The sequence below is a fragment of the Rhincodon typus genome, chromosome 39 (assembly GCF_021869965.1).
Source record: "Rhincodon typus isolate 14 chromosome 39, sRhiTyp1.1, whole genome shotgun sequence".
NCBI lineage: Eukaryota > Metazoa > Chordata > Chondrichthyes > Orectolobiformes > Rhincodontidae > Rhincodon > Rhincodon typus.
The window spans coordinates 139,363-158,710 of NC_063370.1; the positions used below are offsets into that span (position 1 = coordinate 139,363).

At 44.2% G+C, this 19,348-nt stretch overlaps 1 protein-coding gene across 1 annotated transcript in view; it reads left to right on the plus strand.

The window, feature by feature from the left end:
- Nucleotides 1-15,477, plus strand: part of LOC109929263 (estrogen-related receptor gamma-like) — a 32,724-nt gene extending 17,247 nt beyond the window's left edge. Inside the window, exons 4-7 of the mRNA XM_048618321.1 lie at nucleotides 4,297-4,407; nucleotides 5,016-5,177; nucleotides 10,880-11,149; nucleotides 15,233-15,477. Of these exons, the coding sequence (XP_048474278.1) occupies nucleotides 4,297-4,407; nucleotides 5,016-5,177; nucleotides 10,880-11,149; nucleotides 15,233-15,477 (788 nt within the window). The remainder of the gene's footprint in view (nucleotides 1-4,296; nucleotides 4,408-5,015; nucleotides 5,178-10,879; nucleotides 11,150-15,232) is intronic.
- Nucleotides 15,478-19,348: the final 3,871 nt, after the last annotated feature.

A 19,348-nucleotide genomic window follows, 5' to 3' on the forward strand; every position in this document is an offset into this window, starting at 1 on the left:
ACAGTGAGGGGTGTGGGGTATATCAGTGCGTTACAGTGAGGGGTGTGCGGTATATCAGTATGTTACAGTGAGGAGTGTAGGGTATATTAGAATGTTACAGTGAGTGGTGTGGGGAATACCAGAGCATTACAGTGAGGGTTGTGGGATATTCAGAGCATTACAGTGAGGGGTGCCTGGTATATCAGAGTGTCACAGCGAGCCGGATGAAGTATATCAGAGTGCAACTGTGCAGGGTGTGGGGTTTACCATAGTGTTACAGTTAGGGGTGTGGGGTAGATCGGAGTGTTACAGAGAAGGGCGTGGTGTTTTTTAGAGTGTTATAGTGAACGGTATATCAGAGCATTACAGTGAAGGGTGTGAGATATATCTGAGTGTTGCAGTGATGGCTGTGCAGTTTACCAGACTGTTACAGTGAGTGGTGTGGGGTATATCAGCATGTTACAGTGAGGCGTGTAGGGTATATCAGAATGTTACCGTGAAGGGTGTGGGGTATTCCACAGTGTCACAGTGAGGAGTGTGGGGTGTATCAGAGTGTCACAGTGAGGCAGGTGGGGTATATGAGAGAGTTACAGTGAACGGTGTGGGGTTTATTAGAGTATTACCGTGACGGGTGGGGGTTTTATCACAGTTTTACATTGTGGGGCGTGGGATATATCTGATTTTTACAGTGAGCAGTGTGGCGTACATAAGCGTGTTACAATGAAGGTGTGGGATTTATCAGAGCATTACAGTGAAGGATGTGGGGTATGTCAGTGTGTAATAGTGAGGGCATGGGGTATATCAATGTGTTACAGTATGTCTTATACCAGTGCATCACAGTGACGAGTGTGGGGTATATCAGTGCGTCACAGTGAGGGGTGTGTAGTACATCAGCGTGTTACAGAGAAGGGTGTGGGATATATAAGTGTGTTACAGTGAGGGGTGTGGTGTATATCAGTTTGTTACAGTGAGGGGTGTGGGATATATCAGTTTGTTACAGTGAGGGGTGTAGGGTATATCAGCGTGTTACAGTGAGGGGTGTGGGGCATATCAGAGTGTTACAGTGAGTGGTATGAGGTATACCAGAGTGTCACAGTGAGGGGTGTAGAGTGTATCAGAGTGTCACAGTGAAGTGTCTGGTATATACCAGAGTGTTACAGTGAGTGATGTGAGGTATATTTGAGTGTTACCGTGATGGGTGGGGGTTATATCAGAGTGTTACAGGGTGGGGCGTGGAATATATCAGGGCATTTACATAGAACATAGAACATAGAACATAGAACAGTACAGCACAGTACAGGCCCTTTGGCCCATGATGTTGTGCCGACCTATTACCCTACTCTGAGATCAAACTACCCTGCATACCCTATGTTTTACTATCCTCCATGTGCCGATCTAAGAGTCGCTTAAAAGTCTCTAAATTATCTCACTCCACTACCACTGCTGGCAGCGCATTCCACACGCCCACCACTCTGTGTGTAGAACCTACCTCTGACATCTCCCCTATACCTTCCTCCAATCACCTTAAAATTATGCCCCCTCACAATAGTCATTTCTGCCCTAGGAAAAAGTCTCTGGGTATCCACTCTATCTATGCCTCTCATCATTTTGTACACCTCTATCAAGTCACCTCTCATCCTTCTTCGCTCCAATGAAAAGAGCCATACCTCCCTCAACTTTTTCTATAAAGGCCTGCCCTCCAGTCCAGGCAGCATCCCGGTAAATCTCCTCTGCACCCTCTCTAAAGCTTCCACATCTTTCCTATAATGAGGTGACCAGAACTGAACACAATATTCCAAGTGTGGCCTAACCAGAGTTTTATAGAGATGCAGCGTAACCTCACAGCTCTTAAACTCAATTCCCTGCCAATGAAAGCCAACACACCATACGCCTTCTTTACAACACTATCAACTTGGGTAGCAACTTTGAGGGATCTATGGATGTGGACCCCAAGATCCCCCTGTTCCCCCACACTGCTGAGAATCCTGCCATTAACCCTATATTCTGCATTCAAATTTCACCTTCCAAAATGGATCACTTTTTTCTGATGAAGGGTCTAGGCCCGAAACGTCAGCCTTTCTGCTCCTATGATGCTGCTTGGCCTGCTGTGTTCATCCAGCCCTGCACCTTGTTGTCTCACTTCACACTTTTCTGCGTTGAATTCGATCTGCCACTTCTTTGCCCAGCTCTGCATCCTGTCAATGTCCGTTGCAACCTACAATAGCCCTCCACGCTGTCCACAACTCCACCAACCTTCGTGTCATCAGCAAACTTACTAACACACCCTTCCACTTCCTCATCCAAGTCATTTATAAAGATCACAAAGAGCAGTGGTCCCAGAACAGATCCCTGCGGAACACCACTGGTCACTGAGCTCCAGGCCGAATACTTTCCATCTACTACCACCCTCTGTCTTCTATTGGACAGCCAGGTTTGTAATCAGACAGCTAAATTTCCCTGAATCCCATGCCTCCTTACTTTCTGAATGAGCCCACAATGGGGAGCCTTATCAAATGCCTTCCTAAAATCCATATATAGCACATCCACTGCTCTATCTTCATCGATGTGTTTTGTCACATTCTCAAAGAATTCAATAAGGATTGAGAGGCATGACCTGCCCCTCACAAAGCCATGCTGACTATTTCTAATCAAACTGTGCTTTTCCAAATAAACATAAATACTATCTCTCAGAGTTGTCTCCAATAATTTGCCCAACACAGAAGTAAGACTGACCAGTCTGTAATTTCCAGGATTATCCTTATTCCCTTTCTTGTACAAGGGAATGACATTTGCCACCCTCCAATCTTCTGGTACTATTCCAGTGGACAGTGAAGATGCATGGATGATTGGCAAAGAGGCAGCAATCTCTTCCCTCTCTTCCCGTAGCAACCTTGGGTATATCCTGTCTGGCTCAGGGAACTTATCTATCCTCATGTTTTTCAAAATTTCTAGCACATCCTCCTTCCTAACATCAACCTGTTCGAGCATATCTGCCTGTTTCATGCTATCCTCACAAACCTCAAAGTCCATCTCACTGAAGCAAAGTATTCATTAAGGACCTCCCCTACCTCCAACTCAGTATGCAAGTCCCCTCCATTATCCCTGATTGGCCCTACCCTCACTCTGGCCATCCTCTTGGGGTTTTCCTTGATCCTACCCGCCAAGGTTTTCTCATACCCTCTTGTAGCTCTCCTAAGTCCATTCTTCAGTTCCTTCCTGGCTACCTTGTAGACCTCTAGAGCCCTGTCCGATCCTTACTTCCTCAACCTTAAGTAAGCTTCCTTCTTCCTATTGACTAGATGTTCCACAAGTCTTGTCATCCAAGGTTCCTTCACCTTACCATCCTTTCCTTGCCTCATTGGGACAAACCTATCCAGTACCTGTAGCAAGTACAAGTGAGGGATGTGGGTTATATCAGAAAGAAACAGTGAGTGGTATGGGGTACATCAGTGTGTTACTGTCTGGGGTATACCAGAGTGTTATAGTGCAGGGTGGGGTACATTGGAGTGTTCCAGAGAAGGGTGTAGGGTATATTAGAACATTACAGCAAGGGGTGTGGGATATATCAGAGTGTTACAGTGAGGTGTGTGGGGTATATCAGAGTGTTGCAGTGAGGGGTATGAAGTATATCAGTGTGTCACAGTGAGGGTTGTGGAGCATATCAGAGTGTTGCAGAAATGGGTGGGGGTTATATCAAGGTGTTACAGTAAGGGATGTGAGATATATCATAGTATTTTCATGAGAGGTGTGGGATATGTTAGAGTGTTACAGTGAGGGGATGTAGGGTATATCAATGTTACTGTGAGAGGTGTGGGATATGTCAGAGTGTTACAGTGAGGGGATGTGGGGTATATCAGTGTTACTGTGAGAGGTGTGGGATATGTCAGTGTGTTACAGTGAGGGGTGTGGGCTATATCAGTGTGTTACAGTGAGGGGTACATCACAAAGTTACAGTCAGGGATGAAGTGTTAAATTATTGAACTTTTTTCCTCTTCATTGGATTAAAATGTCCTTTGACACTAATATTTGCCTGACAAAGGAGCAGCGCTCTGAAAGCTTGTGATTTCAAATAAACCTATTGGACTATACCTGGATTCGTTTGACCTTGACCTTGTCCAACCCAGTCCAACTCCGGCACCTCCACGTTGTGACTAATATTCAGAAGAACGGGGTTGTTGTGCAAGTGTCTGTTTCAAAATAGTTGTAATTGCTGAGATCAGCAACAATAGATGAACTGCTGATGGGCTGACTTTCCAGTTGATGGGATCTTGCTGTGTATGTTTTGGCTGCTGTCTCTGTTGCTTTCTTATCCCATAGGTGTACGGCTTGACCGTGTGAGAGGTGGACGACAGAAGTACAGGCGTCGCTTTGAGGAGTCGACTGTTGGATATCTCAACTCTCAATGCTGCCAATTGAGCAAAAAATCAGGTACATTTCAGTCCCGGATCCTCAAACAATTCCTGATCCCCCCAGAGGAGCTGCGATTAAACTGTGAAAGCAGAATTATAGAAGCTGTAGGTATTAGTACCATATTGTTGCCAGCATCTTGCATTTCCCCCTTTACCAAGATGAAAACTAGCTGGAATACAAATGTAATAGGTGTATAGCACAGGAGGAGGCTATTCAGCCGATAATCTGTGGGATGGTTCTTTAATGGAATGCTGAAAGCACATCCCTTTGCATTTCTTGACCCTCATGACATTGCACCCTCCTCAGCTTCACTTTTTTTTACTGAATATTTCCCTGAAGGAATCAACCATTCTCTCAGCTCCAGAAACTCTCAATAAACTCAAACAGGAGCTAAGATAATGCATCTTGGGGAAGAGTTCATCCAAGGGGAGAGTCGACATTAGTGGAGAGTGGAGATAGAGCAAGGTATAGTCTGAGGGTCAGCAGGTGGTGAGAGTTGGAGGGAAGCAAAGGTCAAAGGGCAGTAAGTCTTTTTTCCCGTAGACTGAGCTTTTGTGTGTTGCAGACTGCACTGGATGAATAAAGACTCATCAACCAAGACATCGGGTGTTAAATTTTTCTTCTAGGGAACAAAATTGTTTCCCATCTCCTATTGGTGGAACCAGACAAGATCTTTGCTATGGCTGACCCGACTGCTCCTGAAAATGATGTCAAAGTCCTCACGACACTCTGTGACCTGGTGGATAGAGAACTGGTCATCATCATTAATTGGGCTAAACATGTCCCAGGTACCAATAATCCACTGAATAGACATTTTAGGGTCAACATAGTGTCATCAAGAGCATTCCACTTGCGTATATGTGAGCAAGAGTGAATAATGTTGAATGAGTGTTTGTGTGTGTGTGTTTCAATGTGTTTGCATGTCATTTCTGTTATGTGTGCGATGGTTTCAGTGTGTACATGTGTGTCTTAGTACATTTCTGTGTGTCTGTGTGCATCAGTGGCTGTGTTCTTTGTGTCTAAGTTTAATTTATTGTGTGCATTAGCGTTGTGTATATTAATGTCTGTGAAAGTGTTTATGCATGAGTGTGTTTGAGTTTCACATGTTTGTGAGATGGAATCAACCAAGCTGATAAGCTGGACTAGGAAATTTAATCAATGAGGCTCCCAGTTTATGCAAAAAGTATTTAAATCAGAAGAATGTTTCTTTACAGTCACTGCACAGATATTGAAGAAATATTGGGAATCAGTTCAAACCCTTGGGCTATTGGGACATAGAAATCAGAACTGGTACAATCTGTTTTTTTATTCATAAAAATATGGAAAAAAGGAGCAGAATTAGACCATTCAGCTTACTGACATTCAAATGGGGCAAGTTTTCTATTCATTTATGGGATGTGGGCCTCGCTGTCTGGGCCCAGCATTTATTGCCCATTCCTAGTTGCCTTTGAGAAGGTGCTGGTGAGCTGCCTTCTTGAACTACTCTGCAGACCGTATGCTGTGGGTAGACCCACAATGCCAGTACGGAGGGAATTCTAGGATTTTGACCCAGCAACAGTGAACGAACGTCCAGATCAGAATGGTGAATGGCTCAGAGAAGACCTTACAGGTGTCTGTGGTCCTATGAATCTGCTGCCCTGGAGTTGAGTGGTCCTAGCAGAACTGATGGGGCAGTAATTGGCTGGGTTGGATTTTTCCTGGCTTTTTATGTACAGGACATATCTGGGCAATTTTTCACATTGTCAGGGAGATGCCAGTGTTGTAACCATACAGGAACAGCTTGGCTTGGCGTGCAGCAAGTTCGGAGCACAAATCTTCAGTACTATTGCTAGATATTGTCAGGCCCCATAGCTTTTGCAGTGTCTCCAGTTGTTTCTTGATATCACATGGACTGAATTGAATTGGCTGAATTCTAGTAACTCACCCAGCAACCTCTGCTCATTGTGGCTTCCTACTCTGTCCCTCATTCCTTCACTAACCCTTCTAAAGTTCAGAAATTCAGAGAAGGACTAATTGGACTAATCCCTGGAATGAGTGGATTGCCTTATGAGGAAAGGCTAGACAGGGTTGGCCTGAATACAATGGCTTGTAGAAGATTCAGAGGTGACTTAATTGAAACATATAAAATCCTGAGGGGCCTTGACAAGGAGACATAGTTTAAAAATAAGGGGACACTCATTTAAAACAGAGATGAGGAAATTTTTTTTCTCGGAGGGTAGTGAGTCTTTGGAATTCCCTTCCTCAAAAGGAGGATGCAGAATTTTTCGATATTTTTAAGGCAAAGGTCAATAGATTCTTGTTGACCAAGAGGATGAAAAATTATCAAGGACACACAGGAATGTAGAGCTGAGGTTAAAATCAGAATAGCCATGAACTGATCAATTGGTGGAGCAGGTTCAAAGGGCTTAGTGGTCTACTTTTGTTCCCTGTTGTATGTTCATTCAACATCCCCACCCTTATATGCCCCTTGTTTCATTCTCAGCTCCACACCGAACTCCTCCTCTCCTCCTCAAATCCTCACTCCACATGGTTTGCTTTCCAAAATGTATTCCCTCACCCCCACCACCCCAAAAGCTCAACTTAACCTGAGCTTCTAAACACAAATAATAAACAAATAATAATTAGCTAAGTGTAAATTGTTTTTACCCTGCTTGAAAGAGCTAATTAAATCTAAAAGCGACCTACTAACTGGGAAATGAATGAATTGTGTGAATTTAAAAGCTGTTTGACAGGGATTGATACTTCTCTTGGATGAAGTTTAGCATGGATAAATGTGAAGTTATCCATTTTGGTTGAAATCATGGAAAGGCAACTTATTGCCTAAATGGAGACAAACTTCAAAGTGTTTCGGTACAGAGGGATCTTCGTGTCCTTGTGCATGAATCACAGAAAACTAGTGTGCAGTTTCAGCAAGTAATAAAGAAGGCAAATGGATATTTGGCATTTATTGCTAAAGGAATAGAGTGTAAAAGTAGGAAAGTATACATGTCATTAGTGAGACCACACCTGGAGTGCCCCCTTACTCGAGGAGGGATTTAGTTGCATTGAAGTCAGTTCAGAGGAGGTTCAGCAGATTGATTCCAGTGTGAGGTGTTTGTCTTATGAAGAGCGATTGAACAGTTTAGAACTATACTCTCTAGAGTTTAGAAAGGTAAAAAGAGATCTAATTGAAGTATTTTTTATGCTTTATTCATTAACGGGATGAGAGAGTTGCTGGCTAGGCACATTTATTGCCCATCCCTAATTACCCAGAGGGCAGTTCAGAGTCAGCCACATTGCTTTGGGTTTGGAGTCACATGTAGGCCAGGCCAGGTAAGGATGGCAGTTTCCTTCCCTAAAGGACAGTAGTTCTGAAGAAGAGTCCCGACTCAAAACATCAACTTTCCTGCTCCTCTGATGCTACCTGGCCTGCTGTGTTTTCCCAGCTTCACACTGTGTTATCTCTGACTCCAGCATCGGCGGTTCTTACTATCTCTTAGTGAACCAGATAGGTTTTTTTGACAATCAGCAATGGATTCATGGCCATCGTTAGTTTCTTAATTCCAGATATTTTGTTGAATTCAAATTCCACCATCTGCCAAGGCGGAGTTCCAAACTGGGTCCCAAAATTTTATCTGGATCTCTGGATTAACAGTCTAGTGATAATACCTCTAGGTGATAAGGTGCTAGAAGCAATTGATAATGTAGATGTGGTGCAAACGTTTTTGCTTGTGGGGCAATCTAGAACAAGATGTCATATTTTTGGAATAAGGAGTAGCAGTTTTAAAACAGACACTATGAGCAATTTAGCATGGCAAATCTAGCTAATCTGCACATCTTTAGGCTGTGGGAGGAAACCCCACACAGACACAGGGAGAATGTGCAAAGTCCACACAGACAGACACCCAGGGGTGGAATCGAACCCGGTTCCTGAACCTGTGAAGCAGCAGCGCTAACCACCAAGCCACCATATTGGGAGATATGGCTGAAGGGTTATGGGGAGCAGGCAGGAAAGTGGAATTGAAATTGAGATGAGATCAGCCATAATTGTATTGAATTACAGAGCATGCTTGAGGGGCTGAATGGCCTCCTCCTGCTCCTAGTTCTGATGTTTACATACACGACCATCTGAAAGTATGTCAATGCGTGTGAACCTAAGTGTGATGTGTGTGTGGCAGTGTGAGCATAAATGTGTGTAGCTGAGAGTGTCTGACTGTATGTCTGTGAGTGCGTGACTATGAGTCTGATGTGTGTGACAGTGTATCAGTGACAGTGTGTGACTATGTCTGTGAGTGTGTATGTGTGTGACAGTGTATCAGTGACAGTGTGTGACCGTGTCTGTGAGTGTGTACGTGTGTGACAGCGTATCAGTGACAGTTTTTGACTGTGTCTGTGAGTGTGTACGTGTGTGACAGCGTATCAGTGACAGTGTGTGACTGTGTCTGTATGTATGTGTGTGATAGTGTATCAGTGACAGTTTGTGACTGTGTCTGTGGGTACGTGTGTGACAATGTATAAGTGACAGTTTGTGACTGTGTCTGTGTGTACGTGTGTGACAATGTATAAGTGACAGTCTATGACTGTGTGTGTGAGTGTGTACATGTGTGACAGCGTATCAGTGACAGTGTGTGACTGTGTCTGTGAGTGTGTACGTGTGTGACTGCGTATCAGTGACAGTCTGTGACTGTGTCTGTGAGTGTGTACGTGTGTGATAGCGTATCAGTGATAGTGTGTGACTGTGTCGGTGTGTATGTGTATGACAGTGTATCAGTGACAGACTGTGACTGTCTGTGAGTGTGAACGTGTGTACGTGTGTGGCAGTGTGTGACTGTGTCTGTGAGTGTGTATGTGTGTGACAGTGTATCAGGGACAGTGTGTGACTGTGTCTGTGACTGTGAGCATACTTTCAAACATCAAGTCCAGACACATTAAGGCTTTGACGGCAGAAATGTTGATGCTTGTGAAGGACCTTATTCCCTGTCACCGTCCCTTTCTGATCTCCTTCCTATTGATTTCCTGATTACTATCTGTTAATTAATGCTTTCTAAGCCCTGTTTTGTATTAACCAGCTAAAAAAATGAAAGTAAGAATCCCTTGGGACCAGACACAGAGACTTGTGCAGATAGTAATCACTAAGTGTTAATATCGAGGGTGATCTGCATCACTTGGTATCCTCAATGGACTCCCCAGCCATGAGTAGGTCCTATGATGGAGTCAAATTGAAATCTGTTTTTTGAACGCAGATGTCAATGTCCAATGCTTCAGGCAGATTCCTTCTCTTTGCTCACCTCAGAAATGCTGAGTCTGTATCTTGACGCTCAGGACTATTGTGTTCTTGGTAACCAATGCAGGTAAACATGGGGCCAGTCACCTTGAGAGATTTTGGACTCAGGTTTTAAACTAGTATTCATTTAAAAAAAAACACGTCAGAAGTGAGACCCCTTTCCCATCCTCTCCACATCCTATTGCTTACCCACTCCCAAACACTTCCCCTCCCTCCATAGTTTTACTCCCTTCCCCTCACAAACCCCTTCTCCACCCTGTCGACACTCCCACCTCTGCCCAGGCCCCTACGCTCTTCCTCAAACTTATCCTTCTCCCCCTTCACCCTTTATCCTCACTATGACTCTTTCTCCCAACCCCTGCACCTTTCCCACCCCAGTCTCCCACTCATGTCGAATAACATCTGTCCTATTGTCCCTTTGTTCCTGCTTTTCCCGATTTCCAAATTTAACCCTCCCTCCATTGCCCAACTTCATTCCTTCCCATCAACCACCAGGTTGGAAGATCTGGCCGGCTTCATGGAATGTGGGAAGAAGTTCCCTCAATCTGGAAACATGTTGAGGGGATCAGGGTCAGACAGATCCAGGAGGGCACAGTCCCAGCAGGAATGGACTTGATGCCAGCATGATGTTGACTGGCAGAATGGGCAGCCCAGGTTAGGACACCCAATCCTGAGGGGGCACCACTCAATGTGACACTTCCTGAGGTGACAGCTCCCATGGTCTTGAAAAATGTTCACTAATCTCAATTTTTTTTCTATTCATTTGTGGGGTATGGGAATCACTGGCTTTGCTACCATTTAGTGCCCATCCCTAGTTGCGCTTGAGAAGGTGGTGCTGAGCTGCCTTCTTGAACTGCTGCAGTCCTCCTGCTGTAGGTTGACCCACAATGCCCTTAGGGAGGAAATTCCAGGATTTTGAACCAGCGACAGTGAAGGAGCGACGATATATTTCCAAATCAGGATTGTAAATGACTTGGAGAGGAACTTGGAGATGATGGTGTTCCCATATGTCTGATGCTCTTCTCCTTCTAGATGGAAGTGGTCATGGGTTTGGAAGGTGCTGTCTGAGGATCTTTGGTGAATTTCTGCAGTGCATCTTGTAGCTAGTACACGCTGCTGCTACTGAGTGTAGGTGGTGGAGGGAGTGAATGCTTGTGGATGTAATGCCAATCAAGCGGGCTGCTTAGTCCTGGATGGTGTCAAGCTTCTTGTCTCGATTCTGCCCAGGTTTCTCCACCCTGTCGCTGGGCGATCAGATGGGTCTCCTGCAGAGTGCCTGGATGGAGGTCCTGATCCTGGGGCTTGTGTTCCGCTCACTGCCCTATGAAGAGGGATTGGTCTATGCTGATAATTTAGTTCTGGAGCGGGAGCAGTGTCGGATGGTTGGATTACTCGACCTGTACTGCACACTTCTGCAACTGATCACAAAATACCGCAAGCTTCAGCTTGACAAAGAAGAATTTGTGACACTAAAAGCCATGGCCCTGGCTAACTCAGGTATGAATCCTCAAAATTGTCTCCCAACCTCAGCTTATACAATGGTGATTATGTTACTGGACAAATAAAAACCAGGGACCTGGACTCAGAGTCATTGAGATCTACAGAACAAAACAGACACTTTGGTCCAACTCATCCATGCCAACGAAATATCTTGAATTAATCTAGTTCCATTTGCCAGCATTTGGCCCATATCCCTGAAAACCCTTCCTATCCATGTACCCATCCAGATGCCTTTTAAATGTTGCAGTTGTGCCAGCCTCCACCACCTCCTCTGACAGCTCATTCTCCACGCATCACCCTCTGTGTGAAAAAATTGCCCCTCGGATCTCTTTTAAATCTTTCCCTTTTCACCTTAAACCTATGCCCTCTAGTTTTGGACTCTCCTATCCTGGGAAAAAGGCCTTGACCATTCACCCTATGCCCCTCCTGATTTTATAAGCCTCTATAAGATTACCTCTCAGCCTCCGATGCTCCAGTGAAAATAGTCGCAGCTTGTTCATACCCTCCCTATAGTGTAAACCCTCCAACCCCGGATGCATGAGTTCACCCAACAGGCAGCTGACGACTTTCAATTCAGTGTATTATATGACTGTGGGTTACAAAGGCTAGTTTCAGAGCATGTGACCACAGATCTTTGGCTTTTTGTAATGAACTTCCTGCTTCATTCATATCCTTTAGCATAGGGGTCCGTCATCTTAACCAGTCTGGCCTACATGTGACTCCAGATCTACACGATGTGATGACAAAAAGACAAGTAGGCTATTCAGCCCCTTGAGTCTGCTCTGGCATTCAGTTGGCTGATCTGATTGTGGCCTTCACATTCCCATCTGTTCACATAGCCCTTGACTTCTTTGTCAATCAATATCTGTCCAACTCAGCTTTGAACATATTCAATGACCCAGCTTCCACTGCTCTCTGGGGAAGGGAATTCCAAATACTTATGACTCTCTGAGAGAAGAAATGCCTCCTCATTGCCATCTTATTTTTCAACTATACCCTTGTTCTAGGCTCCCCCAACAGAAAGAAATATCCTCACAGCATCTACCCTATCAAACCCTCTTGGAACCAATTGAATTGTAATAAGACCACCTCTCATTCTACTAAACTCCAATGCATATGGGCACAACCTACTCAATCTTTTCTCATAAGAAAATCCTTTCATCCCAGGAATTATCCAAGTGAACCTTCTCTGAACTGCCTCCAGTACAAGTGTATTCCTGCCTAAATATGGAGACCAGAACAGTACATAGTATTCAAGGTGTTGTCTCAATGATGTCCTGTAGAGTTGGAGCAAGACCTCCTAACTTTTACACTTCAACCTTCTTGTAGTAAAGGCCAACATTCCATTTGCTTTCCTAATCACCTGTTGTATTTTTTATTTCATTCACCCATGGAATGTGGGCATCACTGGGTAGGCCAGCACTTGTTGCCTGTCCCTAGTTACCCTTGAGATACATCTACATACTGACTGTTTGTGATTAATGTAACAGGACACTGAGATTCCTCCATGTTCCTGAGAAAGTGGACACTTTCCAAATCTCCCTTTTCCTGAACTCACCCTCTCCATCTCTATACTGGTTACTTTAAAGCCCTCTCTACAGGCCTAGCTTTATGACTCATTTGGATGCAAGTCCCAGCACAATTCAAACAAAGACTGTCACAATGACACAGCTCCCACTCTCCAACAGTTTACTAAATTGATTCTTGAGATGGTAGGACTAACTCTGATGAAGAGTAATCTAGACTCAAAAAATTAGCTTGCTCTCTCTCCATGGATGCTGCCTGATCCACTGTGATTTCTAATATTTTTAGTTATGAGTTGGTTAGGATTGTATTCATTGAAGTTTAAAAGAATGAAAGGGGATCTGATAGTAGCCTACAGAATTCTAACAGGGCTAAACAGGTTAGATGCAGGAAGAATGTTCCTGATAGTGGGTGTGTCCAGACAAGGGGTCATAAAGTTAAGGGATGAACCTTTTAGAACTGAGATGTGTGGTCACCATGGATCCCACAGGCATCCAGCAGCTCCCATGTGGTACAGCTGCATCACATCACATGCCCTAACATCTTTGTGGCACTTCATCAAATGAATTTGTTTTCAAATTTAGAAATTTCACAAAACTGGCAGTTGACTTTCAGCTGTATTTTGAATTGGTTGAATAAACTATGCAGCTATATTAAGAAGGTGATTCACCACTAACTTCTCAAGGACAGTTGAGGGTATAACTCTCATCCCACAAATTAACAAAAACAGTGTCTCCTGCTGTTCACACTTCAAGTGATTTAGTCATTTGTGAACTTCCCAGGAGAAGTCCTTGCCCCCTCATTTGCTGAGTCTTCATCCTCAGTTGTTGCTCAGTGGTTTTTGTAAACAGTGGTTTTGCCATTCCTTCTCAGTGTCTAACTCAGCTGGAACAGGGATTAAATCCACAGTAACCATCTCGCCTACTGAGATAACTGGCCCCCCGCAGTTCAAGACCAGCTAACAGCATTATTCCTGCTGTGTGTGCTTAGCATATAACAGAGAATCTTTGACTGAAACAGAGAGAGTGCTATAACTCAGAATGGAGTCTAGGGGGATTTAACAGAATTCAATCAGGCTTCATTTCCTGCTGGTTTCTGTTGCAAAATTCTGAGGATTCCTGCTCCTTTTGTCCTTCCTTTTGAATTCCAATTCTTTGTCAAGGGCATCTCTTTCTCTGGAGAAGTCTAGAAGCTGTTGGTGTGGCGTGTTAATTAGAAAAGGATGATGTTGCAGGAACATAGCATGTGCACCAACCAAGAGGTCTGCAAAGCAACAAAGCACGAGACACAACTCTTTACGTTTGCTAAAAGGGAGCTGATGACCGATAAAGTTATTGACATCTGTCACTGCCTCGGCAAGGGACGTGAGCAATTGTATTGACAGAAACCCTACTGGAGGGAGCTGCTGTCTAGTCTGCAATGTCACCGTCTCCAATGGCCCAGAATAATGATACCATGAAGGGGCTGCTAGAGAGAGAGAGAGAGAGAGAGAGAGAGAGAGAGAGAGAGAGAGAGAGCAGATTGCTCGGGTTTAATAGACATAAATGATTGGGGGGAATGAGGAAAAGAGAGAGATTGATTTTGTAATTAGGAGTTCATCAGTCTCATTGATTGACACAATATTGTTACTTCTTCATTTGCATTTGTTCACAGAGAAAATCATTTCAAATAGTGAGGGTACATGAGGGGGATAGGGAGGCAGTGAGGATACACAAGGGCATTGCTTTGGAAGAATGGAAGGTCCTGAGTCATTTTACTTACTTGATCGGAGAATCCAACAGGAAAACAGTTATGCCAGAAGCGCAAGGCTGTCAACTTTCCACAGGCCCCTGAATTCATTTAGAACCAGGGAAACAGTAGGGAGTGACACCCCCACACAGACATCACCCCTACACAGACATTACCCCCACTGCCACTGAACCCTGCTCCCACACCCAATAGAGACCTTATCGCCACACCCTATTGCGTCCATCGATCCCTGCTTCCCAATTCCACAGACATTACCCCCACCCCATACTGACAACTGTTCCCCATCCCTGCAGGCATTACACTCACTCCCCCTCAGAGACGCTACTCCCACACTTCACCATCCTCACTCTTACCCCACAGAGATGTTACCCCTACCCCCCACTGACCCCAGATCGCTGCCTTCACAGAGACTTTACCCCCACCCCCTACCATCCCCCATTGACATCTGTTCCCACCCCACAGAAACAGTTCCAGTCCCCAGTACCACCCTCCATGCCCACACAAACCCCTCCCAATTACCCTGTCCCCACCTCCACATAACATTCAACCCCCCATCTCGACAGTCCCTGGTCCCTCATCTTAATTCCACCCCCTCTCCAATTCCACCCGTGGTCACCAACTCCACATTCACATCTGTGCGGAACGGTAGAGGAGGGCAGCTCCTCAAGCACTGTGGCAGACCTCCTGGGGCACTTGGAGCTGATCAGTATGTGATCGATGGCCTTTGTGTAGCTCTGTTAGGGGTAAGGTCTAAACCAGGGTAAATTCAGCAACGAGATGTCTCATGTGTTCTCGATTTGATTGCAGATTCAATGAGTATTGAGAACGTTGAGGCCATTCAGAACCTGCAGGATCTCCTCCATGAGGCTCTGCAGGACTATGAGACAGACCAGCATTTGGCAGATCCTCACCGCAGTGGCAAACTACTGATGACTTTACCTCTTCTCCGGCAAACCGCGAACAAGGCTATACAAAACTTCCGGCGAGTGGTGACAGAGGGTAAGGTGCCAATGCACAAACTATTCCTCGAGATGCTGGAAGCTAAAGCCTAAAAGCTGGAGTTCAGAATCTGCCTCACCATCTGCCACTCAAAGTCCAGCCAGCTGTGAACTGCAACTGAAGGAATTAGTGGAACTGCATCACCTCTCAGGGCTGGGACATGATTTCACAGCCTTGGGGGGGGGTACTCTCCAAATGCACAGCTTCTTTGTGTGCCCTGTAACCCAGTCTCGCTGCGACAGAGGCTAAACTGCCTGCCCTCACATCACCATTTTTTTTGGGAGGGGGGAGTGGGCAGGGTCCCTCATTTGGTGGTATGGTGATATGTAAAATAAAACAAAAAATTTTCAAGAATTGTAAAGTTTATTTAATGAAGACACAATAAAAAAATGGAAAAATTAAGTCAGACCCACTTTATGATGCAATTATTAGCTTTTTGTTTTATTTCATTTATAAAGACCTTGTATCTCTTTATTTAATCTCATTCACTCATCACCATGTAGGTCCCATATTCCTTTAGTTAAAATCTCCCTTTAATATGAACACAAATTGAGAAAAATCCACTCGAGTGAATGGAATTGCTTTCTGATCCTTCCCTGAAATCTGGGATCATCCAATGTTCACTAGATCCCAGGACCACCCTCTGAATTCTTGATTTACCATCTCTCTTGCTCCAGTACCTTCCAGTTTTTTGTTCTTCTAGTTATTTCTTCATCTTCTCTGAGAACAGAATTGTACTTTGGAATTAGTACAAAAAGCAGTCCAGTTCCCGTTCTATTTGAAGGGTTAGTGTTAAAAATTATTATTGAATTGATTTCCACTGCCTTTCAATCCTAACCACTTGGTGCTCAGAAATGTTCGTTTCTATTGAGTCCCAGGAACTGAAATCCTGGAATCTGAACCCAAAGGTCAAATGTTCCCAAAAATATAAGGCCCAGATCTTAGGCAGGCTGAGATGTGACAGGACATTCTTTTGAATGTGAGCGTATGAGAGAGTGTGTTTGTGAGGGAGTGAAGGAGTCTGTGAGACAGTGGAGAGCGTGTGTGAGAGTGACAGCGGGTTCTTCACCAGCTTTTTGGAAAAGACCAGATGTCTCGCTCCCTGGGTGGGATCAGCATCAGACCAAAGTGGCCTGAATGGAAGCAGCAATGAAGGTTAGTGCCATGGGTGAGGTAGGAGAACCTGGCAGCAATAAGGCAAAAGGATGAACCATCTCCTGTGCTCCTGTGCTCTTACTGTCTGCTCCTTACAAACTGACACTGCTTGGGGGTGGGGGGGAGAAGGGGGGTTCACTCCCTGATAGCAAAATCTCTATTCAATGTTACACCAGTGACTGGGCAGTGTCTTTGCCAAACAGGGCTCCTCAATCAGAATGGTAAGTGACAAAACCAGCAACAAGCAACTTCTCTCAGGCAGGACTTCCTTCAAACAAGTAGCGACACAGGGACACATACGCAATATGTTCAAAATCTGTTCTTGAATCAAAATGAACCTGAGCTGATGGTGTTTCAAGATCTAGAGTAAATGCCCAAGTGCTGATTTTTTTTTTCTGGCTGTCCAGTTGGTAACGTGTAAACCCTTTGAGATTTGGTCCCTGTTTAATTTATTTCTGACCATATAAGACTGATCATCAGCTAATAGTGTAATATTTTAATTTCAATATTTAATTAACTTCCCTTTCAATCTATTCAAATTAATTATCTACATCCCATACTTCATTAAGAAGCTGTCATTTTTTTCTGTGCTGGCCCACTTCCTCTTAACCTGGCACCATACTGAAATTGGATTTAACCCTTCACACTCCGAAATCCATGGGATCATTCAAAGGTGGGCAATTAGTTTACGAACTCATCTGGCATTGCTGACAGTACAGCACTCCCCCAGCACTGAACCTATGCTATTGTGGCACCAAACTGGACTTTAAATTTTCTTCAAGGCACATCAACCTTGGATTTGAAACGAACTGTGCCAGGTTTCTGGCCTTGATCAACATTTCCTGACTTCAAACTGTGAGAGTTTGCCCACTCTGTCTGAGGGACTGTCGCATATTGGACTGTCAGTGTTAACAGGCTTGTAAACTAAAATGCTCAGTGAAGGACACAAACATTGTTGTTGTCCCCTCAATCATTTCTCATCCTTCAATGGAACAGTAAGCAGTCAGGATGAGAATACACTGCCTCAGTCTGAGGCTTTCCACAGAGAATTGGATTTAGATTTGTTGTCATGGGAAAAAGGTGGAGGAGTGGGATCAGAGGAGCTGCTATTAACATGGAGCTGGTACAGGCTGAATGGCCTCTTTCTGTGCTGCAATTATAGATTACAATTGAGTTTAGATCTATGATTGAACTAAGGCTGAAACAGAGTGAAGCAAACATCAGCTGAACTTGATGGATTCTCTCTCCTGAAAAAAACAGTAGCATATTTTACAACAATCTGGGATTTCTGACGCGATTTCACAGTAAGATAGAAAATAGGAATTGGAGTAGGCCATTTGGTTTTCCAAGCCGGCTCCACCATTCATTATGGTCATGAATTATCCAACTCAGGCCGCAGCTTCTACTTTCTCCCCATACCCTTTGATCCCTTTCGTCTCATGAACTAGATCCAATTCTTTCTTGAAAACATTCCATTTTTATTCAATGTTCAGCCTTGAATGGGTTTTGGCAGAGAATTCCACAGGCTCACCATTCTCTGGGTGACTGTATGCCCTGGTTCTGTACTGCCTGTCATCAGGAACATCCTTCCTGTGTCTAACCTGTCTACTCCTATTAGAATTTTATGGGCTTCTATGACAACAGCCAACTACGCTCCCTCCGTTCTTCAGTTAATTTGGTGTCATCCCAGAAACTTGTGGATTTAAGAGATTGAAGTGTACAAGGTGTTCAGATAAAAATTGAACATGCAGCTTCTGCTAAGAAACCCAGGAGCTTGACTCAATTTTGCCACCAAGCCATTAGCAAAAATAGTGCAAGTCTAATGGGATGAAATATCACCAATCACACAGATTTTGCTTGTGATTTGAGGATTACATTCTACTATTCTGTCTCATTAGGCGAGTGGTTGACTGTATCTGAAAGGGTTAAAGATGTAAATTTCATCCTTTGGGCAGATCTCCCATAGACATCACAAAAACCTAGTCCTAGGTTTTCATGAAATTATCCCAATTAAATCAAATTCTACTTCACTCTATATTTAATGTTTCTAACTCATGTTTTCTAAATTGCACATATCTTCATTGTTTCCAAAGGAAGCCAACCTCTTCATTCTGCAGTAACTTGTAAAATGGAAAATTAGAAATAAGTTTCTGCCTAGTCTCATCACCCTGCTGTTTGTGAACTTTAACGCCACCTTGTGGAGAACTTTCACTTGTTTACAATTCCATAAAGTTTTCAGAGGGATCATTCCTGTATAAGTTCCTGATTCTCAGAATGGTCATCCATTCCCCACACCAGGAAGGATGCTGCCCATATCATCATCCCTGTCATGTGGCAATAATACGACCCACGTCAAGTAAACACTCTTCTCGAATTTTTTCGGAATGCCAGAATTTTGCTCAGACAGGTCTCTACTCATTATTTCTTGATGCCACCTAAACTTTATTGTTTTAACCTTGTGGTGACTTACGGAGTTTCATAAATTAAATGCATGCCCCTATTCCAGCCCTGACTTTACGCCTATGGAAGCTTTCACTCCAGCCTTTGTTCCCCCAGGCCTGACTATTCCAATGTGAGTGTAGAGTTCGGTGAAGGTCTAGACTCAACTACTCTAATGTACTGGAGATAGTAGGAACTGCAGATGCTGGAGAATCTGCGATAACAACGTGTATAGCTGGATGAACACAGCAGGCCAAGCAGCATCAGAGGAGCAGGAAGGCTTACATTTTGGGCCTAGACCCTTCATCAGAAATGGGGGAGGGGAAGGGG